General features: G+C 37.3%; 3 protein-coding genes across 4 annotated transcripts in view; 1 reads left to right on the top strand and 2 right to left on the bottom strand.

Moving 5' to 3' along the window:
- Positions 1-16,723, top strand: part of LOC113038752 (mitotic-spindle organizing protein 2) — a 1,160,083-nt gene that overhangs the window by 496,245 nt on the left and 647,115 nt on the right. The gene's annotated exons all lie outside the window — the stretch shown is intronic.
- LOC113038731 (protein regulator of cytokinesis 1) lies at positions 1,426-8,481 on the bottom strand. The gene is given in 16 exon segments (XM_074559786.1): positions 1,426-1,802; positions 2,007-2,105; positions 2,387-2,515; positions 2,594-2,689; positions 3,062-3,208; positions 5,208-5,303; positions 5,399-5,535; positions 5,849-5,999; positions 6,100-6,180; positions 6,182-6,250; positions 6,652-6,822; positions 6,913-7,125; positions 7,127-7,147; positions 7,296-7,418; positions 7,530-7,662; positions 8,174-8,481. Coding segments are annotated over 16 exon segments (1,749 nt in total). The 5' UTR covers positions 8,191-8,481; the 3' UTR covers positions 1,426-1,736.
- Positions 8,732-14,656, bottom strand: LOC113038728 (sulfate transporter). The gene is made up of 3 exons (XM_026196362.1): positions 14,568-14,656; positions 11,486-12,127; positions 8,732-11,028 (listed from the first exon to the last, which is right to left on the bottom strand). The coding sequence occupies exons 2-3, from the start codon at positions 12,098-12,100 to the stop codon at positions 9,511-9,513; spliced, it is 2,133 nt and encodes a 710-aa protein (XP_026052147.1). The 5' UTR covers positions 12,101-12,127; positions 14,568-14,656; the 3' UTR covers positions 8,732-9,510.

Consider the following 16,723-nt stretch of genomic DNA (forward strand, 5'->3'; position numbering starts at 1 on the left):
TTCTCAAAATTTGTTCAGAAGAAACAAACTCGTATTCAGTATGTAGCCTGAGGTAAATATTTAACAGTTTATCTAACAATTTATTCAAATAGATATTTCTTCGTCCCCTTGAACATTTTTCAAGCTATATGGAGCTATTTTCTCATTTGTGTAGTTATTCTCATCTGTCAAGTTAGGAGGAACATTTCTGCTTCAGCTGCAAAGGCTAACAATGATAAATATATACTGCTCAGCAGACGGGTGCAAACGGCTTGTCATTTAAGCATGCGGTTATTCTTGCATCCATTAAACCTCTAAATGCTCAATTTCAGACTAAGTATCAATGTATTTGTTGTACATGTACAGTTTTGACTTCTGTGAAAAGAAGCAGTAGCTTGTCACTGTGTGACATTTGTACTTCTATTGTATCTCTGTGTAATCAAACGTGTACCTGTAATGTAGTGTACCTGGATGATGAATCTAAAAGATCTGTTGTCAAAGTTTCATGAAACTATATGAAAACGACATTGTTACTCCATACCACATGTGTTCGGCACTTCTCATCTATTACATAAAAGCTGCTGTTTGATTGAAGTGCCATTGTTCTTTCCATTGTGGTCCAGACAGTTCCTAGGAGACAGCTAAATGCTGAAATATTTGAGTTGTGTAATGATTCATATGGCCTTGAAAGCATTAGCTTGATCAGGCCATTACATTGTTTTGCCCAAATGAGCCAATTACATGTCGAGGCATCGAGTGCCACTCAAGAATTCAAATTTGACCATCAAAGATCTACATTACTATCCATTTGCGCAACAAATGTGAAGATGATTTCAAACGTGAACTTTTAAAGCAGCTATTCCAGCATGAGGCCACACAAGATGTTTTATACTCTGCCAGAGACAATCAACTTGACAAAAAAATAAGAATGCCAAGATCTCTGAAGTACTGCTTTGACAGTCGCTCATAATACACACTACTGTTCAAAAGTTATGGGTCAGTAAACTTTACGTAACTTTTCATTACCACTGGACATTTTTGATCAAAACAGATCTATTGTGAAATAATATTCCCATTTAAAACAGCTGTTTTCTATTTTATTACATTTTAAAATGTAATCTATTTCTCTGATCGCAAATCTTAATTTTTAGCAGCCATTACTCCAGTCTTCCGTGTCACATGATCCTGCAGAAATCATTGTAATATGCGGATTTGATGTTCCATTAATATTTATCAGTGTTGAAAGCAGTTGTGCTGAATTTTGTGGAAACAGCAATACATATACAGGATTCTTTGATGAATAGAAAGTTCAAATGAACAGCATTTATTTTAAATAGAAATAGACACGTCTCTATTCTCCCATTTGGTTAATGTTAATGCATCCTATCTCAATTAAAGCCCAAACTCTTGAGCAGTAATGAGTAATAAGAAAAAAGGCAACTTTGAAATGTATAAAAATCATTTTATTAAAAGTGCTGTATATTAACAAGCAAATGACTGACCTTTAATGAGCTAATATATACAGAATCTGACTAGGTGTATAAACTATGACCAAAATATAAAGCAAGATGAAAATATATATAATTGTGATTTTTAAAACAAGCAAAACAGTGTCTCTGTAAAGTCACTGCACTGGTCAGAAGTAAACACATAGAACAGTTGTATTCTGTACAGTCTCAATCCTGACATTATTATTTGTGACCTAAGCATCATAAAAAAATAAATAATAAAAAAAGTATCAAATGTTGGCAGTCCAATCAAAGCATGTCTTTAACGGTTGAATTGAGAAAAGCATCATTGTTGGCTTTCCTGGACAGCTCGCTCTGTAAAGGAAAACAAGACAAAAGATGTTAACACATCTTTACTAACTGAACACTGAATCATTATTATGTGTGGGCCTTTAAATGGTAATGATCTCTCTTAGGGGAATTAGTGGTCACAAATGAGCATCCTTCTCATCACAGATGCTCCATTTGGAGTTAATATACATCCGGGGAAGTGGTTTAATTCAAAGTGATTGGGCTTACGGTAAAGGCCGAGTAGCTCATTGGAAGCAGTTTCTTGTCACTGTTGAACTCCTGCAGTGGCACACGTGGGCCAGAACTGGCTTCTGTAGTCTTGGTCCTCTATTAGACCACAGAAAGAAAAAAAAATATTAAGTAACATCCCTGATCTTTAATATTAAGAGTATCATCATGTACAGATGATAGAACTTGACCTACAGTTTTACACAACAGTACTGATTATTGTTGATGCAACAGTGTCATCTAGTGTTAGCTTTTGGAACTTCTCTATTTTAACCCTGAACTTGTGTCTAACCACAATCCCTTTTGGACTGATTTCAAACCAACAGCTTTGATCAGAGAGTTGAATTGAGTTTGGAATGCCCCAGGCAGATGGTTTTAACCTTGGCAGAGAGTTGAGGTCTTCCTGGCACACACAGAAATGTGGTGGATGAGCCGCCACTGCTGCTGCTGCTGCTGGAGGTACTGACGCTGCTCACGGCGGCAATGCGAGGTGCCAACATATTGGGTGTCTGAAACAATTGGAAGATGATTATGCATTTTGATCAAAGGCTTGTTTTTGCACATCCATTCTTAGTGAGGAATGATACCTTTTTAATTTTGTTAGGGGTGGGGGTAGTATATGTTGTTCCGAGGGGTCTCTTTGTTGGAGTTTTAAACTGCGAGGTTTCGGTTTTCTTTGTCATCTGGAAGACACAATGTAGTAAAATAAATCATTAAAAGCATTCCTGAGCAAAGTATGTAAATGTATCAAGGTACGATACAGCCTGGTAACTTGTCTCTACACCATCTGATATTCTATGGGTGCTTTTCAATACTCAGATTGAATTAAATATTGAAGACTTGTATTAAATAGCCAAACTTCAACAACATAAGGGTAGATCACTTAAGCACAGCAGATGATGCTTTGAAATGATTAAGAATATTCCAATGTACAAAGAAGCTTTCCTTTAATTGCTCCATTCTCAGATCCTTTCCGTGCATCCTTCCCTCTCATCCTATGGGGGTGGAGCTAAGACGTGAGGAAAGGAAACAAGTGTGCACCAAGGGAATCTCACCCGTTCATTCTTCTCCTTGTCTTTCTGCAAGCGATGCTCTTCCCACTGGCTGGAGATGTAATCCATGATCCTTTGACCTTGCACAAGGAAAGAAGTCCCCTGATTCTTTTCCCAAACTTCCACACGGCTTCTTAACTCCTCTTCCAGCTGTTTGTGTAGATAGACAAAGGGAAACATTACAGCCTCAACTGGTCTTAGCTCCCTATGTCATTCCAAACCTGTAAGACCTTTGTTCATCTTCAGAACACAAATTGTGACATTTTTGATGAAATCCAAGAGCTTTCTGACTCTGTATAGACAAGGCAACTGACACATTCAAAGCCCAGAAAGCTAGTAAGGCCACTGTTAATATAGTCCATCTGACATCAGTGGTTCCACCTTAGAGCGCCACTATTATGCCATTTTACGGTTCCTAATATTGTTTTGGGAGTCTCCAACAATAGGATTACATGCATGCATGGTCAAAAAAATGCTTTCATTTTCTCTGAATAAATATTTAATATCGCCTCATTTTCCAGCGATTCTCAAACAATTTATTCGAAGCAGTTCAAAGCTTCAGTCTCTCTAAACCCCTCCTTTATGAGAGCCTGCTCCGCTCTGATATGGTTCTGTAATCTGAAAATAGAAAATATATACATCCATTATTTGTTATACATACAGGTTGTGATTCACTGGAGCAGCTGGTCCAAAAACAGGATACTGATCCATCTTTCCACATTAAGCGTTTTGCGAATTCCGCAATAAACTCTAACCCGAGATTAGAGAAACAGTCATCAGTAGAATGACGTGTTTGTGGGTGGGGTCAAGTTGTTTGCAGCCGGCTAACATGCATTATGCAAACTTGTTACCCCGTGAAGTGTAGCCATCACAGAAGTAGGATTTGAATGAGTAACAACTCGTTTAGGCTGTAAAGCAGTGATTCTCATCCTTTTTTTTTTTTTTTCACTGGGCCACGCTATGGTCCAAGGTCAAGTCTCACGGGCTGTTCACATATCATTTACATATGTCACTGATAAAAACCAACCAGATTCATAATATTATAGACTAAATATTATGATATCTAATTGATTACATCCATTGAAATAAATAATTCTACTGATCAATGAAACACCTGATGCTGTCGGGGGCAGACCATTTTTGTGAAATTCGGCTCGAAAGGAGTAACACCACAATGAAGCTGCCATTGTAAGTTGCATTCTGTAAGACACAGAAAATGTGCATTCACAAATGTAGCCTGTGTTGCACTTTCGAGTTTAATAATCTGAAGTTCTCTCCAGAGATGTTTTGCCACATTTCTGCAATTAAGGATGATTGCTGTGTAGTTTGAGTGTTTCATTTTGCCTTAACATCTTCAAATGAGTGGCTGGGCAAACCGAAAGTCCAGCGCTATCCTACCTTCACTTCTCATAACGTGACTATTCTTGTTTGTATGTGTTCCTTCTTTGGCATTTTCCACATTTAGTTTTTCTGCCTAAATAACAAATTTGGCCATTTTGAGGATCAATTTTACCAAACTAATGGCTGCTTATAACCATTCGAATTGAATTGAAGCGTTTGATAAATGTAAGCAGGCTACAGGTCTGCTCATGTCTGAAAATAATGGAAAATGGAAACTAAATTATTTTACAAACATTGTAAGTTATATTTGTTAGGTAAATTTTTTAATGTAAAAACTTAAATGAATTGTAAAACTGAAAGTAAATATTTTTGGTTGTGTTCAGCATGGTGGGCTGCATTTGAATTCGTGACGGGCCACGGGTTGAGAACCACTGCTGTAGAGAGTCGATTATTGCCTCCCAGAATAAAGAAATGTATTATCATGCACTTTCAGCTTTGCAGATTGTTTACATTCACATACGGTTCAATTTTACAAACTGCATGAAAGGGCAATGGTGTAATAGGGGCACCTTGAGTTCATGAAGCTACAAGAATACTTCTAATGCACAAAGAAAGCTAAAATAATTGCTGTTATTAGTTAGATGGTGATGTCCTTACTACCTTTCTTGGCCTTGAACATGGTATTCACATTGCTGTCTATTTAGAGTCAGACAATTTTTTGCTTTTGCGTAATCTATGATCTATCCTTTTAAGATAAAAATTAAATGGTCCAAAAAAAAAAATCCTTTAACAGAAAATGTGCAAGTACCTTTGGAAGCAGTTTCTGCACTTTGGCCCTGTCCTTACTCTCTTTGAGCAGAGATCCTCCTCTGTTACTGAAGCGATTGGGATCTGCAGCCTTTCTCTGGTAAGCAAAACAGAACAAAATGACACGGGTGAAACCACATAATAAGGTTAAGTTGACTTTAAGCATGGGACTTGTGAGATGTCTGTGTGAACCTCAAACTCTTGAAAGAGAGCCCAGTTCCTCTTCCATTTCTCCAGGTCCTCCAGTATGGGCTGTGCTGCCTCATAGAAAGACTTCATTCTCAGCAGCTCAGTGTCATGGAGGGCAAGCAGCTCCTCGGTGTAGTGATCTGTTCAACCAGAATGAAGTTAGAGCCATTTTCTATTGGCAAAGAATCAGTTTGTCTTTTTTTTTTTTTTTAAAGGTTTTAATCAGGGTTGGTCATCAATAAAACATCTTTTTTTTTTTTCATCTGGATTTGTTCGGATGAAGAAACTAATTCATCTACATTTTGGATAGTCTGAGTGGGAACAGGTTTTCATTGTTGGGTGAACTATACTTTTAAATCATACATCGTTTTTTGCTGGGAATTGAAATTAATTTAATAATATAAAGTTACCTGACTGCCTTTAAATTAGAATATCAAGGTTCAGGCAACTTACCATCAAAGAAGTGTACACTGAACGGCTCTCTCTGTTCTGGTCCAAACAAGCATTTGTCCCACAGAGCCACAAGCTCTTGTCGGACCTTATCAACCACCTCCTCCAGTTGAGCCATCTGCAGCTCCTCCAGATGTTCCACATAGCCCTGCCACTGCAAGAGGAAATGCACTCCATTAGCACTTGTTGGTGAACCACATGGAGATTTAAGATCCCTGATAGGACATCCTGTGGGTTACATGAAAAGCTCTCACCCGTCTGATATCATCAGATAGAGTGCTCATGGCAGCCTCTCGGAACGCCTCGCCTTCCGGCTCAGGACAACTCAGACGATTTCCACAGGCTCGTAGCTCGCTCTTTGAGATTGTCTCGGGCTGAAATCAAGGATTCCTTTTTCATTTCAAGCTGTGTGGTATAAATATCAATTATTAGTACAATAAGAATAATAGTTATCACTTGTCTATTTATACTTGTATAGGCAATTTTATTTGCAATTTTTTCATTTGGTGCTTGGTGAGATTTCATTTTGGAACATGGATAAGATGCTAAGCTTGTTCTAACACAGCCACTAGATGGCACTGCTAGCTCATGCAATGCATTTAGAAGCCATATTATCCAAGCCATTCTTTATTATTATAAAAAATAAAATAAAAATTGTAAAAAAAATAAAAAAATAAATAAAAAAGGTTTGTGTGTGTGTATATATATATATATATATATATATATATATATATAATATATATATATATATATATATATATATATATATATACTTTGTTTTTTGAAAGAAAAAATAATAATAGCACCTGGCTGAGCAGCAGTTTCAAGGCTTTGATATTATCATGCGTGAGCAGAAAAATATCAGTGTCGGGGCAGATGGACTCCCGTTCCAGACTGCTCTCTGGTTCATGACCCATCTCGTCCATCAGACTCCTGATGTCCTTCCTGAGCCCAGAGAACACCTTTTCCCTGCTCGCCTACAAACAGAGAGCTTAAGTCATGAAAGCATCCAGAACAGAAACTCATGAGTGATCAGAACGGTTCCAAAAAGAAAAAGGGATAGATACTTTTTCTTTGACGAGTTTCTCAACATGCTCCTGGAGTTCCTGCAGCTGGGTTCGAGAAGGCACACTTCCCGATGGGATGTAATATGGCGTAGAGCACAAAGTTACGCACAAATCCTCGTCCTGCTTCTTCAAATCAGTCAGCTCTCGTAAACGTTCATTCTTCTCCTTCAGAAGAGATTCAACATGGCACCGCAGGTTCTTCTCCATCTGGAGGAACTGTAAGGTCTTGCTCCAACTAGAAAAGTTTACAGGATAACGATCAGTAAAAAAAAAAAAAGGGGGAGTTTTCCATAACTAGACATTGACAAATTTCAGACAAGCATCAATAGTTTATGATGCCTGATTACTAAAAGACAATACTTCACACGTCACGTCCTCCATACTTTGTATGGTTCGAGGCCCAGTTCCAAGCACAGTGTATCCAGTTGTTTCTGGAAGGTAATGACATCGGTTTTGATGCGATGTCTTAGGGCCTCTTCCTCCATAATCATTGAATGCAAAAGCTCCTATAAAACAGGTTTATTCAGTAAATTAAACACCAGTAAGCCACCAGTAAGTGGAGTAAGCACCAGTCAGAAATTGGTGAGAGATGTGATGCATGCAAAGGCATTACTTACATCTATATGTTTTTTCACAGTTTGCATTCGTTCTACCCTCTGCTCCTCCATGATGCCGATACTGTCCCATATATCCACAAGCCTGGCCATGGCATGATTGATCTCAGTCACCAGAGAGAACGCCAGAGCTTCACTGCATAACATAAGGAAATAAATGAGAATAAATGAATACTGATGGATCTTGTGGTGTTTGAACTGACAGCATCAATCTCCATTCACTTTCACTGTATCTTTTTGACATACAATGCAAGTTAAGTGAATGGTGACCAAAACACATCATCTTTTAAGATCAAAGAGAAGAATGTCAAACGGTTTTAAAGCAGCATAAGAGTGAGCAAATGATGACTATATTCAGTATTGTCTGAACTATCCCTTTAACAGTCTTAACCCCTTAAACACCCCTTAAAACCTAAATAAGGCTCACGCCAACCTAGCAGATCAGCAAGAATTTAGTAATTTACGTTAGTTATTTAAAATGACTACAGCGTCAGTAAAACTCGCATCATAACCAAAAGAAGTAACGTTAATGTAACGTTAGCTAGGCGTATTTTGTATTACCAGCCACGGTGTACAAATGAGACGCGGCCATAATATAATTTAACCCAGCGCTAGTTTCGGAGTTTAACATTCTTCTACACACTTACCTTCTGCGAGAAGACATCGTTGTAACGTATTGACGCACAACTCCGTCAATAAACTACATAAAATCTGAAGACAAGAAACACCAGTCTTCTCGCTCTGCAACTGCGAGCGCTAAAATTTGAATCGCAGCTGACGGTTTCTTGTCTTCTTCAGTGGACGCAGTGAAAAGAGACTCATATAGCGTCACGTCTATTGCGCCACTACGCGCCCCGGAGTGAAATAGTTTCCTTGTCAAACACATTCCATAGTGATTTATGATATCGACCGTTATCCTTTTAGGATGTTAGTGCGATAAATGATTGTAATAATTTTTCCCCACTGAACAGATAAGACTCTCTTGTGTTGCAAACCTGACACAAATAACGAACCATGGAGAAACGTTACGAACAATCTAATGTCTGTGGAGAGCATCTTCAAGGTACAGTAAGATACAGTAGCTGTTATGCCTCTATGTGGGTTTTCTTGGACAATTGTGCAAAACGGGTTGGGGGGGTTCAACCGGAGGTCTGCAGTGGGTCCACCTATTATTGTTTTATCTCAAACTATTGTGTAAACAATAATTAAATTAAAACCATAATGCATACTTTATTAAGCAAAATATATTAAAAGGAACAAATATGAAGATGTTTTTGCAATGTAGTCACTATGTAACATGAATATGGTGGGCTATACAATAACATAAGCTGTATGAAGCTGAGTCCAAATAATAGTTATTTACATTGGTTTAAAATATAATCACATCTCCAGGTTCAATTTGCCCTTTACTTTTATTACCTCAAGAACACAATAAAACATTTTTACATTTTAAAGGCAGTATAACAGACAACTTAAAATCACATATCTGTATTGTCTTCTCGTGGTCCCGTATTATTTGCTGATGTGTGAAGATGTTTCTTTTTCTTCCTTTCTTTTTTTCTTCTTCTTCTTGCAATTAAAGAGCAAGTTTTGCACCAGTCACACAGGAATTAATTATCTGTCTTGTTTACATTTAAAATGGTATTCAATCAATTTCTGAGGGCTCAGAAATATGCAACAAAGAAGTTATGTTGTTATCTGATTGATTTTCTTGTAGTTTGATAAATGTAAAATACTTAATATGAGACATAAATGCAATTTTCTCTTCCAGTGTGCATAATAACAACCCCTGAGTTTTAGCCTACAGTAGCAGATTATTAAAAATGTTGATATCCAGTTCTGATTCAAACAGGAGTGGAATTTGTGTGCTGTCTTCTCTATTGAACACGTTCAACATTTATTATTTCTAAGAGCTGAATATCATGTTTCATATGTTTTAATACAAAATATGTTTTTCAGCTCTTGAGGTCCATGTGTGGATAGATTACACAGATGAGTCATTAACCGGTTGTGTCGTAGCAGTAGCAAAACAAACAGCACTGTGGATGGTATGAAATGACAGTTGTTCCATGTTTTTGTCACCAGCCCCAAAGAAAGACCCCCTCCTTAAAGAATCTATTACTGGTGTGTTGCAGCAAGCTAGAATTACATTCACGCCAACTTCTTGATAGTCTTTTAAAACCATTTTAAAGGTGCTCACTCCCGCTGTGTCTATTATGGAGATGCAGGAGCAATCTAAGATGATAGTGTGAAAATCAATGTTTTGTGAAATCAAGCTTACACTTACATCGCCATTCGTTTCGTCTACTCTATCTGTCTTCTTTGCAGCCTTTTCTCTAGCTTTTTTCTCCAGTTTTCTTCTGCGGGCTATTTCATGGAATGGCTCAAGATCAGTTGCTTTATATAAAGATTTTAAAAAGAAGTCTTTGTTGGCGTAGAAAAGAGGCGCTTGAAAACGAAAGATCTTCACCTTTGGAACAGGTGAAAGATTATCATACTCTTCCATGTCCTCAAAGTCGTTGGTTTGTTCAATTTGTCCCAGTAACGAAACCTTAGGATTCTGAGTCTGGCCCACCACACAGATCATAGAGAAGACCACACCAATCAGCAGTCCAATCTCTACGCTAATTAAGGCAGTTGAGCTCATGCTCACCAACCAGACAATTGCCTCAATCTTGCTTTCACGCCATTGCTTAGGGACGTCTAGAAATTTGCGCAGGGCGCCCCGCAGACTGACGATGATGATGCAGGCGAGGACACATTTCTGCAGGGCATAGAAAAATGGTGCAAAGAAAAGAAGGACCAGGAGAACCACTAAGGCACTCACAACACTGGAGACCTGAGTCTGACAACCTGTTGAGTCTTTCACCATTGTTTTTGCAAGGGCGGCACTTGTAGTGAAAGAATGGAAAAATGAAGGAATTATATTGCAGAAACCAATTGCTATCATTTCTTGGTTGGGCCTAACTGTGTAACCATTCTTTTTAGCAAACATCTCAGACAGAGAAACGGTAAAAGCAAAACTGATGACAGCTAAAGGAATGGCGTCATATGCTACACGGGGCATCAGTTCAACACTGGGCACCTTTGGGGGAATGAAACCAGTTGGAATGGCACCTGAGATACTGGAGCTAAACTGTCCGTTTAGGTCAGCGAAGTGGGAAGCTACTGTGGCAGCTGCCACTACGACCAGTTCTGTGGGCAGTGGGATCTTCAAACGGTTCTTATAGCGATCCTGGATCTCTTTTCCTGCAACCAGCACTATGATGCAAATGGTGCTGGTTATTAAGTCACAGAAGTTGGTTTTGTGGATGTTCTTGAAGATGTTGATCCAAGTGATCACCACTGTGCCGTAGCCTTGGTGTCGAGGGATCTTAAGTCCAAGCAGGTACTTTGCTTGGACAGTGAGGATAGTGCAAGATGCCCCAGTGGCAAAGCCATCAAGCATAGGAGCAGACAGATAGACAGAGACAAACCCCAGCCTGAGAATGGCCATCAGCACCTGAGGAGAAAATACAATACACTTTTCAATAAAGGACATGACATTTTTTTTCATACTATGTATTTATTTATTTATAAATATAAATAGAATCGGAAAATGGCATTCACTGTGTTTCAAATGGGATAAATCTTTCTGCAAAGGGCACTACTGTAGATTTAAGTGCAATCATGACCCCCAAACTGAAGGGTTGTTCCTAACCAAAGTGGTCAAAATGGGCCACTTCAGAGGACACTTTGAAATGAGTTCCCATGATTCTTTGCGCAAGTTTAATTGTGTGACAGCAGCGCAGGAGTGAAGTACAAGTGCATTTCAAGATGGTCACCCTTCATTCCTTTGTATCTCTCACATTTATTTAATTTTTTTTTTTTTTTTTTTTTTACTATAGTTTGATGGTTACAGTAGTTACATCTTTGCATGGTGATTTGCAGATGTGATTTACGAAAATGTATGTACGTACCTGGTAGACTCCAGCAAGAAATGTTAAAGCTGCGGCAATGCTAATGGCGTAGCATTCCTTTCCACATTCCATATTCAGTGCCGTGATCTTGAAGTTGACCAGAGTAGTGTTAGCTTTCACAGTGTCATTTAACCCTAATACATTTTTCATACTGTCTTCATTCAAATCAAAGCCTGCAAGGTAGACCTCTCGGTCCACAACCTGCCCAACCATCAAACTCATGAGGCTGAAGATGCCCACAGAAACATGTCTTGAGGTTCCCATGAAAAAGTAAATGATGTTTGAAAAAAATGATGTGTATAAGCCATAGATGGGATCCAAGCCAGCCAGCAGGCAGTACGCAATGGCTTGAGGGATCAATATGATGCCAATTATGATCCCAGACATCAGATCTCCCCATATATATTCCTTCACCTTGTACTTCGGAAGCCATTTCACTACTGGGAAGAAGCCTGTTAGAGTCCTCTTCAGTTTCGAACCTGAGCAGGAGAGGTTTCGCTGCAACTTAGTCTTGATAATCTCACGAATCTGTTTCCTCTCTTGTACTCTACGCTTTAGTGGAGCCACAGTCATGGAGTTTAGGTCCTCCATGGCTTCCAGTGATGAAGGACCCATGCACTGATGAGGCTTTTAAGACAGCTCCTGAAAAAGGGACAAAGACCTTTGATCAGTGCGTGATCTCTTTTAAAAATCAAACTGGATGTCTGTTAAATAGGGGTAACTGATTAATCGTTGTGCTTGGAGCAAGTGTGAATGGAAAACGGTTTCTGCGTTTTCTGTTTTTAGCTGTTTCTGTGGGAAAGTCAATAATTAGTCAAGCAAGTTAACGCGATTATCTAAGGTTATACACCAATCAGTGTTTGAGAGGATTTACTGCTAGGGACAGCATTTACCAATCATTAGAAACGATTCTCACATACTTCTCTTATCAAAGCCTCTAAAGCTAAAGGCTAGAGCGAAACCAGGAAACAAAAGCTTGTTCTTACATCTCACCTACATCTCATGCATTATTATTAGGACTTTGTATGCACAAAGAATTATTCTAATACAGCTATTTTATGATGTCAGTGATGTTAAAGTCACTGACCTTTTATAATCATTAATAAAACTCCACAAACTGCATACAAATCTGTGCACTGTTCAAAGCAATTCCTGAGTAAAAATGTCCAGTTACTAGTTAGTTCACAGAAAAATCTCACCAACCATTTCTTTTTGACTTTTTGTTCCATTAAATCCTTTTTATGTCATTGTGTCATGCATCTGTGGTAGATTTGGATGTTCCAGACATTGGTCTCTAATCAAAGCAAGTATGCATACTATTTATCTCCTAATTACCTTTTATTGGAGTGTCATAAAATCAGCACTCAGATATAAGATCTTTTTCCCATGATGTCGCCCCATAAAGTATATTTGAACTGGCATAAACATCAGTAAACTATATGGTTTTCCTCTATAGTTGTTCTTCTGCCAAAGTAGAAATAACAGGCAACGATATAAATGAGCAACTTCTAAGTACAACACTCACCGGAATAAGTGGCTTCTTAAAGGGACAAGCTAAAATGATCAAAACTTTATTCACTAACCTCTCTATTCCCCGCCTCCTACCGGCTAAACGAAAAGCAATGTTGTTCAGGCTGTAAGAACAAAAGGCGGAAGCGTTGTGTCCCTCCTGGGTTAAACATATGCTAGTTTGTCATGCTCTACATTGAGCAATATCTGGGCATCATGACAATAAGGTGTAAAGAGCCAATCTTTTAAAAGACATTTGCGTTGTCATGCAACTGTGCTGGAATTTAGTGGAATTGATAGCATCAGTACTGCAGTAGATAGCATAATGCAAGACATGTTTTAAGATTTATGCATTGAAATACATAATTTAATTGTAAAGTGTCTGAATGCTTTCTCTTAATTGTCTTAGCTCATTTTCATTCAAATTTACACCAAAAAGCAATAGCAGTGCAAAGGCATAACTAGTCAATCTTTTACTGTTTTTTTTCTCAAACTGAGCGAAAACATCTTACACATCAGATCGTTCCATGATTAATAAAGAAAACAGTAGAATCAGTTTCATCTGAACTAGTTAAATGAGTTATATAGTGAACTACTTTTAGAATCATCTCTTTTTTTTTTTGTTGATTGCAATGGAGAGATGTTCAGTAGCATGTATAGTACAATTGCATGTATAGTAAAATTTCACAGTGACTTTCATGCTACTTACAGGATGTATGGCATTTATACTGTAGAAGAATTGTGTGAAGTATGATTTACACACATTTCTTTAAAGACATTTTTTAATTATACTGTAGCTCTTACATGATACGTGCCCACATAGATCAAATGATAGGTTTTTATAATTGAAACTAGACAATGGTGGTATTATAAATTTGGATTATACTATTTATAGTTTAACTCACAGTTAATATTTGTTATATTTAGCAATGCAAGTTTGTATTTATTTATTTTGAGTATTATATAGTATATTTTGTCCCTTACTGTTGTCTCTCTCTCTTCATTTGCATTATTACTATTGTGTCAATAAAAAAACAAAGGGCCAGTTCAGGCTATCTCTCAGTTTATTCTGTGAACTGTGAGCCTCTGTCATAATGACTGTGTGGTTAAGAATAATGTCCTTTCTATCCTTTCTTCTTAATTGTTGACATACAGTACAGTTGTTGTTATCAAGTCTGGCAGGTTGTATAGAGATCTCGGTCCACTTTATATGAACTCAGTTATGAGTCATACTTTATGAGTAGTGAATGACAGGCAAACCTTTGTATGTGGTCCTTGGCAAACTGAGGTCTTATGTAAAATATGTCTTAATTGTAGTAGGGCAGTATGAGTTCAGATAATACTTTATGTACAAATGAATTGTTTACCAGTTATAATTTATAAATGTCTAAAATCCTAAAATTATGTCATGCGATAAATTACATGACATGAATGTGTCAAAAGGCATGTTGCTTTATCTTCATTTCATATTAAATATTCTTGTGATATCACTAATATATAAAAGCTTTGTATAAGAGGAAGCCCACCACCATGTAAAGACTGAGGAAGAATATTTTGGGAAACAAGGACTCACCCTTATCATGGGAGCGGAGGAACAGAATGGAGAATAAATTTGCCATGCCTTCACGGCTGAATTTCCCGGTGTGCATTAGCTTGGCTGTCTGAATAGAGCAAAGGATTGTGGGTAAAGATGTTGGTACACTTTCTTAAGCCTCAGCAACCAATCATAGACAGATGGAGATAGAGGAAGAGAAAGAAGGGAGGGCTCTGTGCTGATCACCATAGAAACAGTGCCACCCACAGTCTCTACTTAGTATTACTGAATTTATATGTGGCTGAAACCATCACTATGAGCCACATGGGGAAACATATATATATATATATATATATATATATATATACACACACACATAACTGCATTTGAATTTGATTTTATGTTTAACCTAGATAGCATAAATCTTCTGATTATCTATATAGACATGTCTGTTTATTCAGGAATCTAGTGTATACCTTAAAGTACACACACACACACACGTTTGTTTTTGTGAAAAGTGGGGACATCCCATAGGCGTAATGGTTTTTATAATGTAGAAACTGTATATTCTATGGCCCTTCACCAACCCTACCCCTAACCCTAACCCTCACAGGAAACTTTGTGCATTTATACTTTCCCAAAAAAAAACTCATTCTGTATGATTTATAAGCGTTTTGAAAAATGGGGACATGGGTTATGTCCTCATAAGTCACCCTCTCCTTGTAATACCTATGTCATTCCCATGTCATTATACAGAGTTGTGTCCTGATACCTCACAAAAACAAGAGCACACACACACACACACACACACACACACACACAAACATATATATATACACACACACACACACACAAACACACACACATATATATATATATATATATATATATATATATATATATATATATATATATATATATATATATATATTATATATGTTTAGTGTGTTGTTGTTTGTATTGTTGAAATGCTTTCTTTTAATTAGCCCAAAAAATAAAATACAAAAAATGAATTTTTTTCTCCATAAAGGTGTAAGACTGTTTGTGCCTGTGGCTTTGTGTTGCTGTCAAAACATTGGTCTGTTTTCTTGAGCATCCAATCTGCCTGGCAACAGCTCAGCCAGTGGTGTGAGACTGGGGCGTGGCTACCTGTTTGTCTGACCAAGGGAAGATGGGTGGAGTGCTTGAGGAAACCTGTTTGAAAATGGTCACTTTTAGCAGTGATGATGATGCAGCAAATGACATGTATTTGTGAAGTTTTATTTCAGTGTAGCCCAACATTTGTTATTCCAATGAGGTGTGCGTGTAAAAATAATTTACTCATCAGTTCTTCAACAAAAAACTAACAGGTTTACAGAAATCTTTAAATAAGCTCAGATTCTTCATTGGAACATCTGGCTGATTCGGACATCTTATGCGACTGCATGGTTACGTGAGGCAGCGTACTAGATTACATACATGTTTCCGTCAAAGGATATTCAGTGTTTGATTAGCTGCTTTGTTCTTTTTTATTGATATAAGTCTCATCACATCATAACATTGTTTCTCCACAGCAAACTAAGCATAAGCGCAAGTTAATCTTTTCAGGTCAATATGTTAATATATTTGCTGACATTCTGTCACTTTGTTAATGTTCGTGAGTGGTTGGGTATTACAGTATTACATGGCTACTCATTGCTTTTATCACAATGTTCTAAAAACGTACTACGTGTCGCCACTTAAGTGAACTTCCATGACTTCAGATATGCTTTCCTAAGATTTAGAAAGTGCTGTTTTTTTTTTTACTTAATCAAAATTTAATTAAATATACATTTTTGAAAAAGTATCAAATTCTTTATAACTATCTTTATTATATAATAATGTATATTATTAGGCTATGCAATGGGATAAAGTCCTTGATGTCATTTGACTGCTTTGTGTGACAAACAGACCATAAATTAGGCATTCAGTTTTTAAATAACATATTTAAATAATGTTAATTTCTTATATATTTTACAGTAACTTTCAAAGAAGCTGCTTCATGATGATGCAGGGGATAAATAATGTTAACATTTTCATTTTATTTAAATCTTATTTTTTAATTGTAAGTATTATTTAGAAGTACAAGTTCAGAAAACTGTGCCAGACTTCCAGTCTAGAGTCTAGAATTTTCTACATCTTGTTTACTTACATTGTCAGGCTTTAAAAGCCCCTTA

This window comes from Carassius auratus, chromosome 21 (assembly GCF_003368295.1).
Source record: "Carassius auratus strain Wakin chromosome 21, ASM336829v1, whole genome shotgun sequence".
NCBI lineage: Eukaryota > Metazoa > Chordata > Actinopteri > Cypriniformes > Cyprinidae > Carassius > Carassius auratus.